Below are 19,507 nucleotides of genomic sequence, written 5' to 3' on the forward strand. Positions count from 1 at the left end.
GGTATTTCTTTTTGGTTTGGTTTACAACTTTCAGAGCCTGAAACTGTTATTTTAAACATTTTCACTTTTCCAGCTTTCACTGTGGCATATCTCACAATGCATTTGAGTCCTTGTTAATAATATGAAAGATGGATGGGTGAAACATTATCAGTTTAAATAGAATTATGTTGAGTTTACACTTGTCATCTGTCTTTTATGTTTTCAGCATCTACTACAGGCCTTTTTGTTTTTATTTAATAAATTGTTAGGCCATTTATTAAGTTCAGTCCAGGCTATCCAACAATTAGCCATGCTTAAAAGAATATCACTTTTAATGATGCTTATTAAATAAAAGTATGTAATAGCAGCATGTATTAACAACAATTTTGTTTGACACTGACTATTTTCTATTTCCTTGGATATGTATGAAACTGTAACAGCAGGCACATTGAGCTATACGCCTTAAAATATAGTTCCATAATTACCTGAAACTATATGATAAATTTATCCAACAGAGTGTGGATTTAATAAGAATTAAGGGATTTTGGTTGCTAATTTTGTTGTTCTTGAAATGGTAAGGCTGAAAAGGCATCTACCACTCTTTCCAGAGCTCAAATTCCTCTTATACCAACTTAACAGCTAATTCCCAAGTACTTTAGATTATAGATTGAACAACAGTACTAAAGTCTTCCATCACTTACCTTTTAGACATGTTTACATTTTCTGATGCTCTGCAAGCTGCAGAAATGACATACAGTATACATATTCTCTTATAAGGCCCTTAACATGCTTGGTTTGTACCTTAAGCATCACAATTTCATCTACTTCTAATTCAAGCTTTCCTTTTTATGCGGAGCTCTATAATGGCAAGCTACCCATAAACACTGATGGGGAACATGCATGTAGCTAGGATTGGGCAGATATATCACCACCTCCTCTCAAAGGTCCAAAAGGAGAAGAAAACCCCTGAACAACTCGGTGAAGACTGACCATGTTTATCAATCAGGTCTGGAATACTGCCTGACTTGAACAGTACCACGTGGCCTCATTCCACACTGCCACCTTCTATTGCAGTCACCTTTCCTGGGGTGCACAGCCTGGGGCCCCATGCAGCTTTCAAACACTCCGTGTGCAACCCCAGAACCCGGCAGGATCGCACCCATTTCCCACTGAAACCAAGCTAGTTTGTGGGGGAGGGACTGGCAGAGTTTTCAGTAATGAGGTCCAATAGTATTCTTCTTTTAACACTGCATCTTGAATACTCTAAATGTTGTAGTTTAGAAATCTAACATTTTCTGATGCTAGCAAGATTGAATTTTGCACTTTCAGAATGTCAGTGATTCAGTAAAGCATACTGTGTAGACATGAAGTAACATAGCTAGAGACTCTGCTAACAATGGTGGTGATGATCATCATGATGATAATGTGCCACTAAATTGATTCCAATTTATGCCAACCCTTTCCAGTTTTTTCTAGGTATAGAGTATTCAGATCAGAAGTGGTTTATCACTGTCTTCTTCAGAGGATATGCTGGGACTGTGAAGCTTTCTTGAGGCTACGCAGGCTGGCTCTTTTCTCCAGCTATACAGTGGGAAACTTGGCTCCTAATCTGTCTCCAACTCACTGAGCTACCCAGCTAGCTAGAGACTCCATTGGATACAGCAATTGATATAGTACATCTGATTAAACTAAATGCAACAGATCTATTGCAAAACATTTTAAATGGAGTTTTGTGGATTTTTAAAAACTTTGTTTTATAGCTTTTAAAATAGTGTTTTAAAACATTTGTATGTTATGGTTTTAAAAAATTAATTAGTACAGTGGACCCTCTACTTAAGGAATTAATCCGTATTGGAATGGTGGCTGCAAGTCGAAAAGTCTGTAGGTCGAATCTCCATTGGCCTACAATGCATTGAAAACCGATTAATCCCATAACCAGCAGTTTTTATTCTATTTTTGTTCCATTTTGGTTTTTTTCTGGTCTGTAAGTCGATTCTCCGGCTGCAAGTCGAATCTAAATTTTGCAGCCAGAGAAGTCTGTAACTCGAAAAGTCTGTAAGTCGAGCCGTCTGTAAGTCGAGGGTCCACTGTATGTTTTCATTTACTTGTGATTTTAAATTTATATGCTTCTTAGTTGTCCTAGATTCCTACTAGGAGATAAAGGTTGTGAAATAAATAAACCACCGGAGTAATTTATATCTTACCTTAGTTCTGTATGAGTTTTGAGGAGGACTTCTTTCACATTGTTTAGTAAATCCAATAAAGCTTACAAAATTTCAGAATTTCTTCCTGTGGTTGTCTTTCCACTCAAATTTTTCAAACCAGATTTCCCCCTTTGTTCTCAACCCATTATTCATCCAGAGTACAATTTTGTGACACACACACACCATTTCTAGTCATAGTTTTTATTACAGATTTTTTTTTCTGAAATCTAAATTCTGAGTTGAACAAAGCCTCATGTTTAGTGAACAACATTCCTGAGCCATTCAAAAAGATCTGAGCCCTGCCATGTAACTAAACTAATTCTATAATTATTAATATTACAAGAGAAAAGCACCTCTTATTTCTGGGAGGGCCACAGCTGGGAATGTGCCAGTTAATAGCTTGAGACAGATGGGTTTGGTCAAGTCTGTGAACTGTTTGCAACTCTCTTTAATAAATATCTCATGAGGCTCCCAGTTCCAATTTGAGCATGCAGTTTCACATTCAGATCTGCTAAATCAAAGAGCAAAATGAGATAACATGGCTTTAAAATAAAACATCCTAAATGATGGCAAAGTTCACTGAAAGCATGAGAAGGAAACATGGCCAGTAAACTGTCTTGCTTTGTACAATAAGCATTCTACTATCAGAACAGACTGCAGCAGAAACAAGCCCTTAGATATAATGAAATAAGCTTTGAACAGCTGTTTTCTCTCTTTTTCCCCCCTCCTGGCATCTGAAATAATTTCCATTTGTAGAATTCATAGTGCAAGTGATAGAGAGACATTGTGTCTCCAGAATAACTTCCTCTGTCTGTGCATAGATGCTGAAATGGAACAAGATCATACAATAAACAAGAGGTGTTAAAAGAGATTCTGGGAATAACATAAACAAGCAATGGCAAGGGAATATTTTGGCCATAGGAGAATTACCGTAATACTACAGTAGCATTTGGTCTCCATCTTGTTGTCCATGCAGAAACAACAGCAATGCAATGAAAAACATCATTAACTTTAATTATTTTATCAAAGTATCAAATGAGAATTGATATAGTTTAGCATTGTAACGCCTGGCTGTGGTTGGAAATTTGAATCCTTCTTATATCTCCCATGAGAGGGGCCAGCTGGCTTCACCTGCAGCAAGTGTAGCTGAATAGGTTACTTGTCTTGCAACCTGTGCAGCCCTGGGCATGATGCACAGGCCCAGAGCACCACAGGAGGAGGAACTGCTAAATTACTTCTGATGACTTTATACCTAGAAAATCCTAAGTTTAGAAACTCATTTGAAAACACATAATTATAGAACAGCATAACGCTGTTTGTTCTAGCCTGTGTCATGTTTTGATTTGCATCTCCATATTTGAGCTACTTTTATAAAATTAATAAATTACATTTATTTAGATGAGTTTACGTCTTTTGTATAAAGAGGGTTTGGAGAAAGCATAACTTGGAAGAAGTTAGTCCCACATGTGTCAATGAAATATACCAGTTCAGACTATGACCTGGAAAGTGTCTGTGTGCATGTGTCTGTCAGATTAGAATATACTTCATTCGTTTGATGAAATGGACTGTAATGCACCAGATCTGATAGAATTGCCATAAGTTGGGTAGCATCCTTTGTTCAGTAGGACAAAGTATAGGGGAATTCTCACAGCCTCTTCATTGTGATCCCATCCCTTTCTCCCAGTTCTAAGGAAAGCTGAGGGTAGCTTCATCTCTAGGGATGCTAAATTCTTCAGGCTATTCCTTAGTTCTTCCTAATCTAACAAAATATGTCAGCAAAGAATATTCAGGCCCTTTGAGATTCTCATCTCACCCAGTGTTCTTAAGCCTTGCAATTGTGTGTGACTATTTGAAAAACTTCTATAAGGAATCAAGCCTTCTTAGCTGTGGCCCTTCCTTATGCAATAAGTTTCCCCTGGAGGTGTGTCAAGCTCCGTCCTTGTGCACTTTCAAGAAGTTGCTAAATACTGAGCTGTTCAAGGAAGAATTCAGTCATATTCTTCCCTGAGATGTCAGAGGAATTCAATTTTACCTCATTCTACTGACATAACTAGTTGCTTTTGTTGTCATCTTTAGGTCTTATAATTTAATTTGTGTCTGTACTTTTAAAATTAATTGTACTGCTGGGAATTAGGGAAGTAGATATATTGTTTATATGCCTGCTGTTAACTCACGAATTGTGCTTCCCACAAATGTATGTTTGTATATAGGAAATTTGTCTGTCTGTCTGTCAATCTCTAGGTAAGCACAGGACAAGGAACACTTTTTCTTATAAGGCTTTCTATAATTTGCACAGATTTCAGCAGTGCAACAGTTGCAAAACTTGACACATGACCAGGTGTTTGATCAGAGACTTGCTAATTAGCAACTATTCACCAATGCAGTTATGCAAGATTAAGTATTCACTTAAATTCTGTCCAGTGTGTCTGTTCTCATTGGAACTAAGAACTGGATTTAGCCCCTTGTTTCCCTAAGTTTAGGGATGTGGTTGCACTGCAGGTTAAACCGCAGAAGCCTCTGTGCTGCAAGGTCTGAAGACCATGCAGTCGTAAGATTGAATCCACGTGACGGAGGGCGCTCTTGTCGCTTGTCCCCATAAATGTGAATAAATAAAATAGGTATCACCTTGGTGGGAAGGTAACGGCGTTCCATGTCTAGTCGTGCTGGCCATGTGACCACAGAAACTGTCTTCAGACAAAATGCTCACTCTACGGCTTGGAAATGGAGATAAGCACCACGCCCTAGAGTCGGACAGGACTGGACTAAATGTCAAGGGCAATCTTTACCTTACCTAAGTTTGTTTGTTCGTTCATTATACTGCTTTGGATTGTACCCTTTAAAATATTAAAGTACACAGCTGAGTTTTCCTTTCGATTTGCATATTTTTGAATAAATATTAAAGGTATGCATCCAGATTAGTTGTCTGGATCTACTTCATTTAGTTATATACATAGAGATCTTATATGCATAGAGATTTTCATATAGATTTTTATTTCCTCTTGAACTGGGGAAACTCAGTTGTCAGCAGGAAAAAACTGATTTAAATTAAAACAAAACAAAGGAAATACTGGATCTGTGATTGGTGAAAGGCTTAAAGGCTGAGCAAGGCTCTGTCTGGAACAACAACACTGTTTTGTGCACGTACATGAAGTAAATAACTGTGAACTATAGGGTCCTGCTGTAGCAGCAGAGCAAATGTTATCAAGCTAAGAAGTATGCACTAATCCTCATGTTGCAGTGTTTCATGGAAACGAACAAATTCAGAGGGATTATTAAATGAGTGGAACAAACTCCCAGTTACAATAGATTTTAACATCTACATTTGGATTCTAGGTCAATACAGTGACAGTCATGAAACATTTTCATTCAATGCCATACATGTTGATTTCTACTTAACAGCTTCATCTAAATGTTTATAGCAATGCTTTGTTGTGGTTGTTTTCAGAAAGAAGCATTTAGAGCTGTTTGTTAAATTCCTTAAGTCTTAGGATAGATAAGTCAGCATCTGGGAGGGAATAATAATCTTCCGACAGAGAATAAATAGCTGTGACTTTCATCTGGTGTTTGGAAATATTTCCTTTCTGCAAAAGCTTCTTAAATGGTTGCATATTTTGAGTTTTTATATCTTTGCTACAATGCCATGTTTATGTTTTGTGCCAGATTATTACTCCAGTCTTTTGCTATTAGCCAAATGTGTGTAGCGTACAAAGAAAACAGCTCCATCTCCAGCTGATTATGACAAACTATATCTGGATCGCAAACTATTATGGGACTGAAAGTTGGTATGCTGTCATCCAGTCCTTGGAGAGTACCAAGGATCACACAGCCTGCCTGTCCTGGGAAGCAGCTGTCTTCTGAGGGACAGACAAATTAACTGTTATGATGCTAATATCCTGACCTGTGCTTTAACTGCTGGCCAACTTTTACCTCCTCTCATTATGGCCAATGATATCTGCCCAGCTGTATCCCTGATGTTCAGAGCTGGGGAGGGAACTTAAAAAAAATCACCACTTGAGGTTGGAAACAAAATGTCCGCAATACATCCCATGATACCCCCCCCCCATCTCTCACTCATGTACGCATGCACACAAGTACAGAGGCAGATGGAATGCCAGCAAAAGCCAGCCAGCTAACTGCCCTGTCCTGTCCTCTCTGGCTGTACTTGGTGCGGCATGAACAACTTTCCAGACCTGCCCTCTTGTAAGAAACCTTTGGAGACGGGCGCTGAAAAATATAGCCAGCAATTGTGAAGAAGTAAGATATAAATATTTTAAATAAATTAAATCTGTGATTCTACACTCACCCACGACACTTCATAGAAACCCCATTAAGTTTTCTGGATCGCAAACCTCACTGAACACCATGGGACTTAATTCTGAGTAAATCTGAATATGATTGTCATGCAGTTTAATGATATGGCCTCACTATAAGGTCAGGTTTTCTACACATTGAAGACTATATTACATATATGCTAGTTTGCTAGGCTCTGCATTGTTAGATAACAATGTTATTGCTTGTTTTGATATGTTGTTTATCTTTCGGCTCTTGTTGTCATTCCTTCTTCCTGAGCCTAAAACAACACTCCACTATTCTGATATATGTCAGGGTAAATCCCACTATGAAAAAGAAAAAAGAAGCTGCTATTCTATGTCATTTGGTCAGGTCATTAGCTCTTTTTGTAGCAGGAGCAATATTTTATAGCATCATTATCCTCTAAACCTGCACTTCTTAAAATGCAGGCAGATAATCTCCTGATATTGAAAATGGAGAGAAAAGTAGATGCCTCTTTTCAAAGACTTCTCTATGAAGCTGAAGATCGTTTATAGATGACTTTGAGCTCCACTCTACATGTAAACATCCCTTTGAATAGCAGTATTATTATTTTTTTGCAAGCTCCCTGTCAAGAAAGTTTATACAGAGCAGCTGCCTTGCCTCTAAAGCACATCAGTATCTCCCTGGGTTTCAAAGTTATGCTGTCTTAAGAGCCTTATTGTAGCATTTCTTTGCACCTCTCCACTGGATAGAAGTCCCTTCCAAAGTCTTTCATCCACTATAAAAATGAAAGTCTTTGGATGATCAAGATAGAAGAATCTTTCCTTGCAAAAATATTATTATGAACAAAGAAGCAAAAAAGGAAAACTACTGTATTTAGTTCCTTGCTTTTGTAGGTTTCTTTGCCAGTGTTTTCTCAAGAGGTTCATTGTGACCTTCCCATGCCTGCTATGTCAGACTGTAATTCCCATCTTCCACAGCCAACATTGCCATCTACTGATCAGTAATGTGGTCTTGCCATTCATCTGGGTTTAGTTGCCCTGTATCCTCCTCTATCTTTCCTCTTATTTAAGATAGTGGAGTAGGTCAGTGGTCCCCAACCTTGGGCCTCTAGATGTTCTTGGACTACAACTCCCAGAAACCTTCACCACCACCTCTGCTGGCCAGGATTTCTGGGAGTTGAAGTCCACGAACATCTGGAGGCCCAAGGTTGGGGACCACTGGACTAGGTGACTTGGGGAAGGAAGAGGACTGGGAGACTCTGTAGGCTCGGTTTGGCTCCTCCTGGCCAGAATTTCCTTCTCTGTTCTATTGGTAACATTGAGTCCAATATGCACTACATATTTTAACACCCTGATGCCAAATTCATTTTCATGGCACCATCCTCCAGAATCCTTAGATTTATATCTTGGTGACTTAGAATTACCAAACTACAGCAGAGAATTCTACTGTCTCAGTGTACTCCAGATTGTGTATGATTCTGCAGTGAGCTCAGACTTCTATAATAGTATTGTGTTTGTACCATCTCCATTCTCTTGGAAGGAAAATAACTAGAGATGGGCATGAACCTCTGTTTTGGCCATTGGTCCAACAGGTGTTCCATGATTCTTATGGAGTTCTGAGCCCTGCCAGAGGAGGCAGTGCTTGAAACCATGTTGGAACCGTAGAACATTGGCGGGGCTTGTGTCAGGAACCAGTATGCAGGTAAGTAGTGGAATGAGAGTCCCGTCAGGGTAAAGAAAAACAAACTGTAATGTTTACAAGCAATAAACAGCAGTGAAGGCATACATGTATACAGAGTTGTATACAGTCCAATAGTCATACACGGTAAGCATTCAAGATAAAAAAAATCAGTCCAGTTATCACAGCACATATTCCAACTCCACTATAATAAATCCGTCTATCAGAAGAGCTCCTTCTCTCTCTCCTTGTTCAGCCCAACAGCCCAGTGCTCTGAGGTGATCATGTTTATTGCCCCTACTGGCCAATCAGGGACTAGCTTCCCCAGGGTTCTTCCTCAGCATTTTGTTTCACCAGCTATGCTACATCAGACTGCTCAGCTTGTGACTTACGCAGTTGAAGGAGATGTTTGGACTTTTTTTTTTTAACAAGCATTGATTCATCTATTTACCACAGAGGCAATCTAGACCTGTCAGCTTGAAACCATGTCAGAACCATAGATCACTGATGGCCAAGCCAGCAGTGTGTGCCCATCTCTAAAAATAACCATAAGGGGAAAGGACCAGAGATTCTTCTTAGATGGCAGAGTCAGCAGGCACATAGACCATCTAGTCATAGCCTACCCTGATATATTCCTTTTCATTTACTTCCATGGAAATATGCCTTTGCTCAGTATTTCAGAATCCCCTTTTCTTGCTAAATCTCAGAGACTGGAGGGGCTACTTTCCAAATAAAAGTTAGAGGAATCTGTTTCTGCCAGTTCAACTGCATGTATCTAAATCTAGACCCAGCCCATGCTGTCCAGGTCTGCATCCATAGATATAAAGCAGCACAAGCAAATGTAATGCGCTTTGCTCTTTTTGGCAATGCACCAATGCCCATCCTCGTTTACAGAATACAAGAATACAGAATGCAGCCTTCAAAAGTTTGTAGTGAGATGTGGGCAGTGGCTCGGACAACAGCCTTTGATGGAAGACCTTGCCAAACATATTCAGTTAAATCACCTGTGAAATCTCAGAGTTCATGGGAAAAAATAATCCCAGTCATCACCTAGCTTGCTCTCAGATACAAGACAAGTAGCTCCATATGGTCTTCCTTCTATAACAAATCCACATATTCTTTCTTGGGTTCGTTTCGAAAATCCTCACTATGGTTGTCTACTGGGGCATAACTGTCCTCAATCTGATGTCCTCCAGATGTTTTGATGTACAAGTTCTATCAAACCTAGCTCAGTGGTCAGAGAGGCATTCTATATATTATCTATTCCTTGTTATGATTCCTTACACCCACTGGAACTTCCAGTAAGTGCAATGAGTGAGTACAGAATTGCAGTATTTATTTATGTAAAATATTTATGCCCTATCTTTTTTTCTCAGAGTGGCTAACAAAAGAGGAAAGCAAACAAGTTAAAAAAAGAAAAAATCTTTTTTTTAAATCTCTGGAACCTCTTGGCTTTATAGTCATGATACCGAAAAACAACTTTAACATGAGCCATTCCCTCTGTGGTTGTCTTGTTTCATTCCAGTTATGGTGGGGCTGGTTTCCTCCATTCAGCAGCCATTTTGTGAAGGTTTCTTCATTAAGGTTATGAAATCAGAGCAGTCTTTCCTGTTGTATGAGGTGATACTAGGTTGGAGAAGTCTGCTCTGAGTCACAAAGCTATGATTTGTATTGAAATCTTAGCAACAGCTGGATAATGGCCTAAATAAAACTCCTTGTGAAATCCACATTAAGTCTTTATGTTTGAAAATGTAGCACTTATCTGAGTATTGAACAGTACTGATTTTCCCTTCTAGTTTGTAAAAGTATTGCTGTCATTTGGAGCCACAGTCTTTCAGGATTGTGGCAGGAACTGATTGTTGTATAACCTTCCGCCAGCCCTTCTCTGGTATAAATTTGTTTTACTCATTTTTTATTGTTTTAATGAGCTTTGTAAGCTCAGTTGAGCTCTGCTTTGTAGTGGAAAGGCAGGGTAGAAATCTAATTAATAATGGAAATGATAATAACAATGATAGTACCTGTGCGGAAGGGACCATGATGACAGTTGAACTTTGTTGTTCAAGATTACTTTTTGGACTACAGCTTCTAGAATCTCATGTGCCTCAGAACTCAGGGTGGGAAGACAATGTTTTCCAGTTCCATGGTCTTGCAGGATTTTTGCTATAATGAGATTTAAAAGCATAACATTTTTCCTTTGTGTGTCTGAAGAGCTGAAAACTGGAGACTTTGAAGATGCTCACAAGATAATGTGATTCACATAGAAACATTATTCAGGGAGCATATCTCCTTTATTATTAGTCTGTGGAATTCCTTGCCACAGAAAGTGCTGATGGCATCTGGCCTAGATGCCTTTAAAAGGGCATTGGACAGATTCGTGGAGGAAAAATCCATCACAGGTTACAAGCCATGATGGGGATGTATAATCAGTCTTAAAGGGAATGTGCCTCAAAATACCAGATGCAGGGGAGTGGTATCAGGAGACAGGTATCTAGTTGTCTTGTGTGCTCCCAGAGGCATGTGGTGGGGCCACTGTGAGATACAGGAAGCTGGACTAGATGAGCCCTTGGCCTGATCCAGCAGGGCTCTTGTTAGGTTCTTATGTTCTTATGGTCTGTACACCATGTGTTAAAAACCCTATTAGGTCTGATGATCCCTTGCAAAATGAGAGTCCCAAGATGAGACAACATAATTGCCAGAGAATCCTAATATGGGAGAACAGACAGGGGAGTTAGTCTAAGCAGGCTCAGTATGAAGTCAAACCAAATGCAACATCTGGGGATGCAATCTGACCACAAGGAAGCAAACAAACACCTATGAACAAAGCAGGAAAAAGGAAAAGAACACAGAGTGGAATGGCAAGCAGCGCCTGAATCATTATTTCCTTACATGTGGTGTCTGGAACAAGGCAGACAGTGTGCAGAATTTGGAAAAGTAACTTTGGGGCTATAATTTCCATAATCCCTCAAAAACCAGGAGTTGTACTCCAAAAAAGGAAAAATTCCAAGTGCTGAGACGTTGTATAAGTTCCATAAACTATTTTTAGAAATAGCTGCCATGTAAAACCCAGTATCAAGATCATCTGTGGTCTTGCTTTATACATCAGATTTTCTGCTCCAACCTAGACGTAGAGTAGGAATTCCTTTAGAAGTTTATTATAACAATATGCTTTAGCAGAGCTGTTTATAATTGACTGCATGGGGAGATGAGATCAAGCCTTCTGAGTTGCCACTTTTTGTCAGAGGGGTTTGTTGTGGTTTCTTTACAAGAGCTGTGACATTTTACACCCTATCGATGAACATCATAAGGAGAAAATTTGATGTAAAGAAAGTCTGACATTTTTCAAACTATAGTTCATCAGCAAAGTCAGGAACTGAGCAGAGGTTTATCAGCTCTCACTGGATTCAAGAGCCTTCCAAACTGAACACAGTAAATTGATGGGAAATAATTTTAAAAGTTTGATATAGTCTTTGATCCTATGTGTGTTTTTAGTACAGTTAAGCAAAAGCAGAAGTCCAACCACATAAAGCTATGAAGGAGTCCACTGAATGTGCTCTGAGGCATTAATTAACTTTGTAATATAATCATGACAAGTTAAAGTAATATAACATCTTTCATGCATCTGTGACCTAAGGGTGATTTGCAGCAATAGTTTGATGCCAGTAACTTAAAAGAAAAACTGTAATAAAGTAGCAGACACAAGAAAGGATAGGTATCAAATAGTTACTGCTTTTTCTCTGACTTCATAGAGGTATGTGTTAATGCGTTCAAATTAGTAGCATTTATTACTTATTAGTTACATTTATATCCTGCCTGTCTTCCAGTGAACTGAGGATAATAAATACAGTTTCTTTCTTTCTCACGTCATTGTCTAAAGAATTTTGTACATGGAAAGAAAGATACTGGTAAAAGGTTCCCCAATAACCTGCATGGCCACTTACCCACACTGGCTATTTCTAGAAGAGAATAAATTCAACAGCATTAGAGTGTGCAGACTATGTTGATATAGTAGTTGGAACATTTGAAGAAGGGTAGTCCTAGCCACTTACACTTTCATGTGACAATGAATGTGGGGGATCCTATACACGAATCCGACATCAATTTATCTGTAACCTTCGGTAGGCCTTACTTCTGGGTCTAAGTTAGCATGAATTGTTACTTATATGTGCCAAGACAAATTTGCATGTTGGAGAAACACTTGAATGTCTCACCCCTTCCACCTAAAGTTTGTGCAAGTTAATAGTTCCCCAATCAGCTGGAATGGAGGAGGAGAGTTATAATCTAAATAAGTAATTTTGCTCAGCTCTGTCTCTACCATGTGTATAACATCAAGCTCCCGTGAAAATACCATGCATAGGTCCCCATTACTTTTATATTTTTTTTGCCTCTGAACATTATAATAGTGGTGAAAGATTTTGTGTATGAGGTTTTTCCACATACAGTGTTCTGCATGAAGCATTGAGTTAGGACCTAATGAAGAGGAAAGCTATGGGACACATCTCATTCCCCCCATCACTTGGAGAGATCAGTTTCTTGGGACTTCTGAGCTGGCCTTGGTTCCAGTGTGGGAAATCCAATAGTACTAGATGTTGTTTTGGGCATATTGGATAGCATCCATAGAAGTTTGCTCTTCTTTATATCTCTGTTTCATTATGTGTTCAGACCCTGATCAGAAGCTGCACAGGATAGTTTCCAAATTGGATTCCAAGTTAAATGACTGTTTTACTATTCTTTAGCTTTACTTTAATGTTTTATATTAACACTTCATGGTTTGTACTAGGGATGGGATTTTTGAATTTTCTGGACTACAGATGCCATAATCTTCCATTCTGGGAGTTTTACGTATATTGCAGGCACCTTACAGACACCTGAATATGATGCAAGTAGAAGATAAGTTTCTATTAGAAGGCTTTGCAGCTTAGCTAAGCCAAACCATGCCCAAGTTATCTTCTCAAACAACTCCCAGCTAGCACTAGGAGGCTTTAGTGGAACTTGCAATAAATGGATGGTTGACTTCACAGAATTCTGTGCACCACTCTACTGCTCGATTTCTAACTCCAATATGAAATCATCTAATAAAAATTAAATCCGCTTTGATTCTACTTTTGCATTTACATTATCAGCGCATCCCATTTTGGTGTGTGTTCCATTTCCTCCCAGACACCTCCATAAAAACTTTTTATTTCTTCTTCATCCGCTGGAGCCATGACTGGTGTTAACTCACCAGATTTTTGCATTGTAGTGCCCAAGGGGTTGTGCTGCATCATGCCTCACTATTATAGCCACCCCATTTCTTCTGAGTTGATCACCTTCAGAGTAAAATGATGCATAATTATCTAAATGAAATTTTCTACCATGTTCGTTCAAACAATACACTGTTTAGACATAACATTTCTTATTTGATAGTTTCAAGTTTATCTTGATTCATACTCCATCTCTTCCAGCACCAAACATAATCTCGTCTTCCTCTTCTCCTCTGGAGAATGACAGGATTCCTTCTATACACAGACCTCCACAGCCACCTCTGTGCTCTCCACTGTCCCTGTTCCAGCAGCTCAGAATCACTGTCTATGGAAACGATTTATCTATTGCATTGCTTCAAAGACATACTATGGGTAGTGACAGACTTGTTTCTCTATGCCATATTCCTCCAAGTGCTTGCCTCTTGCATCCTTCCTCCTCCCAAGAGTCATTTCACTTCTCTTTCAAAAGAGTTCGCTGTGCTCTATCCAAGGACATGAAGCATGGATAGGTAGGTGTAACCGCCACCCTCAAACATCACAGAGTGGTTGCTACTTCACTTTAAAAACCTCTGCTGACACCAACTTATCCTTAAAAATCAAGCGAAGGACAAGTGTAACTTTGAAAAACGAAAACTGGTTTGTTGATTACAAAAAGAAGAATGGTAAATCACAGGTAAAAATCAATTAGTCAATCACTGTTAATAAAAACACTGGCTCACACAGACTATTTCTCCACTGACAGGCTCACTCACTCACTCTAACTACTAATCACTTGAAACTCTCAGCTCAGACTCTCATCTCCAATCTCCCCTCACACACTCTTCACCCCCTTTTTATACTAGCTCCTCCCCTTAAGTTCCACCCTCTGTCACACCATAGGCTGATGACTCACTGCCCAGCTGTGACGGACATGTGATGTTATGTCTGCCCGTTACAGTAGGCCTCAAACTGTTGTACTTTTTTCCATCAGGGCAATCATTATACACTTTCTTTCAGTGCAGCTTCCTGTGTCCTTTTTTTGTAAGTAGGGGTGAATAGCACCAGGCATCCCATTTCAAACACTCCTCTGTTTAGCTCCCTATTAATTTGCTCCTGATCACAAGCTTGCAAGGAGTAAGAGCAACATTAAAGCTAGTGCGTCGTAGCCTTACCTCTGATCTAACCAGCAGCAGACTTCCTTTCAGCAGTAGCTCCTCCCTCCACATCATTGCTCTAAACAGAGCACATGACTGTAAACAGAGAGCTAAAACATAAAGGCAAACCTCAGAAAATTAGCCTTAACCCAAGGAACAAAGCCTTCCATTGTTTTGGCTTTCCACCCAATTCCACATGAAAGGCCCCTATTTACTCTTCCTTTGGAAAGTAAAGGGGATTTTTTTAAAACTAGTGCCTGTTAGCCCTTCAACGCAGTGATTGTGATTTCACAACCAAGAGGCTCAAGACAGATTACAGATTTGATAAGACAAAACAATAAATCTTTCAAAATAAGGTATGAAGACAATCATGAAAGTATAGGGAAAAAAACAGAGGGTGAGCAAACAGAATCATCTAACACTATTCAAAGTACAGAAAATATAATTAAAGACATTAGAGACCAAGACAGACTTCGACTGCTGTCTAGAAACAAGAATAGTTCCTGACAAATATTGCTATAAAAAAAACTTCTAAATGTTGGCCATCATTACAGAAAGTGTCTTCTCTTGGGTCAATAATGGTATGGTTTGTAGTATCGTATTAATAAGTGTTATACAATCTACCGTATTTAACTGACGTTGTGTCCAATAAATTCACTTTGGGTTTTGTTTGCTTTTCTCCTAGTTTTCTTAGTGAAAGTGAAGGTGTAGCTCCAGATATTGTTTTTACCGCTTTCAGAATTTTCAGATATTACAAAGTACAAATGCTTTTGCAAAATATTCACCCTTATCATACAAAGGAGAGTAGCTTATAAATAACCCTTCACCAGAAGAGAGCAATCCTATTAATCCACCCCTTGTTATACTGCTGTAAACCTTAGTTTTGATCATTTTATTAATTTTATTTATCTTATTTATACGTACATTTTTTTCCTGCTACTCTGGGCGGCACTCATATATTTAGAGACATCATTCCATTTAAGGTTTATTTCCACTACTATTAGTTCTGGCTGGAGAGCTCAGTGGTTTAGGTATCAGGCTGTGGAGCCAGAGTTGGGAGTTTGATTCCCCACTGTCCTTCCTGTGAATACAGCCAGCTTCTGTGGGCTTGGGCAAGCTGCTCAGCCTCAAGACACCCCCAGAAAAAGGGAAGGGTAAACCACTTCTGGGTCTTCGATATCTCAGAAACCCTGAAAAAGGCCATCATAAGTCAGAATTGACTTGAGGGCATATGATTAGTACTGCTGAAAAGTGTATTTCCTCTGGACAGTATTTTAAGAAAACATACGGCATTTCGAATCTTTGTATTCAGACATTTAAAACAAGCTATAGCGTAGTATGAAAGAAATGCTTCTGTCTTTCTGAACACTTAAGCAGGCATCCTGTACCTGAACCTATGAGGTCATGTGAGCTTACAAGCTTCGGCTTGCTTATTGCGGTGGCATGAAATACATTTCTGTCTTTCTTCCTTCTGACTCCCCTGTCCCTTCTCACCACTGCTTAGTCAGCTCTGAGGCATGCCGTTCGTATTTGCTTTCAGTGTGATGTGGAGTTACCGCCTGCTAATGCTTGAACAGCCTTCACTTTCCTCTGTGAGGCACGCTGTGTACTTTCACATTCTTTATTTTGACTGATTGGTCCTTTCCGATCATGTGAGGGAAGTTGGAATCTAGAATTGTGGCTTTTGGCACTCCTCTTTCTCTGTCTTTAAAAAAAAAAAACACTTGCTCTTTTCAGCTCCTTTGAACTTCTTGCCTTTTTAAACTCTCAGTCCTCTGATTAAATTCAGGAATTGTCACCCAGGAGGCAGCGGTGGTAAATTTTTGTTAAGGGGGGAGGAGATGTTTAGGCAGGTGTCCAGCACTTCAAGCTCAGGCTGCTACTGTGTGAATAATACCATGTCAACAGAAGGCCAAGAGATGTACTTGCGATTTGATCAAACGGCAAGACGTTCTCCATACAGAATAAGTAGGATCCTAGCACGCCACCAGCTTCTGACTAAAATTCAACAAGGTGAGTCGTAGTCTTCCTTAGGCTCTTAACTAACTCCTTGCTTGAAATAATGCCTTCAGCTCTGCTTTCTTTGTCTTAAAATAATTTTGTCACTATTTCAGATTGTACTATTTACCCAATATTGATACTTTGAAATAACCTGATTGACAGCATTCATCTCCAATTCAGTTATCCCAGTACAAAGACACAACAGACAGTGTGTACTTTGTGTACTTTGCTGCTTGGTCATATACCTTAATATTCCATACAGGTTCTGTTCCTCATCCGCTGTTGTGTGGACTGCATTGCTCTGTGTACCTTTCTGCAGTAGACTGTATTACATATGCCAAATCTCTTACGTGTCTTTAAAAACAAATTAGGAGCTTTTGAACTTAGTGTAGGTGGAAATTTATGTATTATAGATTATGTTCCATATGAATATTGTCTAACTGCTGATTTATTTTTAGTTTATTTCCATTCATTGATTTTTTTTAATCTTCCATTAATTTAAAGTTGGTAACAAATGCAGATGGGCTATTTTCCCTAAGGGACTCATAAAGTAGACTGCATAATATTTGTTACTTTGCAAAAACTGATAGGCCAACAGAAGCAATCTGTATAGACCCAGCAGCTTTTTCTTCTTCCTTCAATGATGTATGACGGCTAAAGGATAACTCTCCAAAACATACAGTTTGTTGTTTGTGTGTATACATTTTTTAAAAAACCTGATCCTCTAAATGGAAGGATGATACACATAAAAGAGCAACTAGCATTATAAATCTGTCAGCAATTATATGAATGAGCAAAAGAGAGCATAACAAGTACCATGTGTTTCCTACTGGTGCACTGAGACCCAAAAAACACTCTTGTGTCTTGGAAACCTTATTCTTAACAGAACTGGTGTTTGCTCCAGTCCAGTCATAGCACCTACTTTGGACAGAGTGGACCAACTGAAGATTAATGTCATACTTCCACTTATGAGGGTATATCAGGGCCAGCCCTACCGTTAGACAAAATGAGGTGGTTTACCCAGATAATTCATTATACCCCAATTTGGGGTATAATGAAAGAAAAGCTATTTCATTTCTTGATTGGGTGCTTTATGCCACAGAAGGGGAAGAGGGTTTTTTTCTGCCTAATATGCCAAAATTCCTTGCCTAACTTTAGTGTATCCTACCTAGCGTCTCCTGGGATGCTCCATTTCTTGCTCCACCTCAGGTAGCAAAATGCCTTGATCTGTCAGTGTTAAGCTTTCCTAGATGAGCACTGTCACTGCTTGTATTTGTTGCCCATGTTGTATATATAAAAGATTCCACTGATTTCCTGGGGATTTAGGCCCCATTACCTGAACATAAGATTGCGGGTCTAAATGGTGATCTCTACTTGGCTGAACTTGCATAAAGATTTTGATGATGGAAATTCTATCACATTTGTTGCAGAACAATATATTTTTCAACAACAACCATCTGATTAATGAGGTTATTTCCTTGGCAACAAGACAAACCCGGTTCTTTGCAGCATGGTTGCAGGAACCGGTGATGTTTGGAGGATGCTGGTCTTAGCTGTTGCTCTGATTTCAGGAAGGATATTATGTCATGCCATATACCTTGTGTGCAATCTGGACTGAAAGAAAAAGGGCAAATTTTTCCCTTTGACTTTATTGAAAACAAAATATACACAGTATTCAATGCAACTTAATTTAATTAGAAATTTCCTGCTGATTACTATTACAGGAAAAATAACTTCAAGGATACGCCTGGGGCCTGCACGATAAAGTAATATCATTATCCAGTTATATAACGAGGCCTTAGAATTTCTTCTAAGTGTCTGTCTATAATTATTTCGGGAGCTGTGTGTTTTTCAGCCTTTCAAGTTCAAATGCTGAAACAGCAGAGGTTAATTACTGTCTTTGCAAAATCCATTGCTTATTCAAACAGTTCAGCTATCACATATATTATAGCAGAGGTGGCAAAAATTTGGCAGTCCGGTTGTTTTGGACTACAACTCCCGCAAAACAGGAGATTGGGATTTTCTAGGTGTGGCACGCAAAGGAATAACAATCTAAAGGAGGCTCCATCCAACCACTACTCTGTCCACTAATCAATAGGCTCTAACGTTGAGCCCAGTTCTATTGTGGCTGCCATTTTAACTGGAACCATTAGCTGATATCATTATATTTATCATACTCAATGTATATCACTATCCTGTGCTACTGTTAGGAACTTTGTTACTTTTGGATTTTAGCTTGCTGTTGTATGATTCTTTCTCTGCATGTTACCTTTTTGCATAACATTGGTCAGTCTAGAAAACCTTATTATGACTTTAATACTTTCAATTTGGATTTATGTCTTTTGTAGACATCTATCTGAAACTGAATGATCACTAAATACATACTTACATATTTATACATTTATATTGTTGTTGTAAAGAAGAAGGGAATGGTAAACCACTTCTGTGTATTCTCTACCTAGAAAACCTTGGAAAGGGTTGCCGTAAATCAGAATTGACTTGACAGGACACTATTACTAGTATTCCAAAATGCCAAGCACGTTCAATCAAAATTACAAAAACATTGACTGGTATTATATAATAGATACAAGTTTTTAAATGTGTTGTTTATATAAAATTTGCTGCTCTGTGCCACCTGCCTCAGACATTGCAAGTGATTAGGCAGTGATTTTTATGGCACTAGAAAGTTGGTGATTGTGAAGAAGGGATCATATTATGGTTTGATCTGCAGAGTGAGCTGCTGTGCACAGATTACTTACTGTGTGTAGACAGCTGTCAACTCAAGAGGAAAGAGCTGAAATGTTTCCATGTGGCAGTTGTATGCCAGCTTTCAATTATCAGAACTATGTTTGAGATTGTAAAATAGTATTCTGCTGTAAAGAAGATAAAGTGTGATGTTGGTTTGAAAAGCAGCAGAATACCGTTTATTCAAAGTAAAAAGAGCTAAAATAACTTGTGCTGTTGTGCCAGTCTGTATGTTTTGTCAGTGAAATACGAG

The 19,507-nt window shown here is 38.9% G+C and overlaps 1 protein-coding gene across 3 annotated transcripts in view; it reads left to right on the forward strand.

Moving 5' to 3' along the window:
* The window catches only part of STARD13 (StAR related lipid transfer domain containing 13), a 255,721-nt gene that overhangs the window by 116,542 nt on the left and 119,672 nt on the right, over window positions 1-19,507 (forward strand). The window contains exon 1 of one of the 3 annotated variants that reach the window (XM_072993773.2): window positions 1,834-16,521. The exons of the other annotated variants lie outside the window; for them this stretch is intronic. Coding sequence (XP_072849874.2) covers window positions 16,350-16,521 — 172 coding nt within the window. The 5' untranslated portion in view covers window positions 1,834-16,349. Of the gene's footprint in view, window positions 1-1,833; window positions 16,522-19,507 lie in introns of those variants that run through there. 3 annotated transcript variants of the gene reach the window in all.

This window comes from Pogona vitticeps, chromosome 3 (genome assembly GCF_051106095.1).
Source record: "Pogona vitticeps strain Pit_001003342236 chromosome 3, PviZW2.1, whole genome shotgun sequence".
NCBI classification, from domain to species: domain Eukaryota; kingdom Metazoa; phylum Chordata; class Lepidosauria; order Squamata; family Agamidae; genus Pogona; species Pogona vitticeps.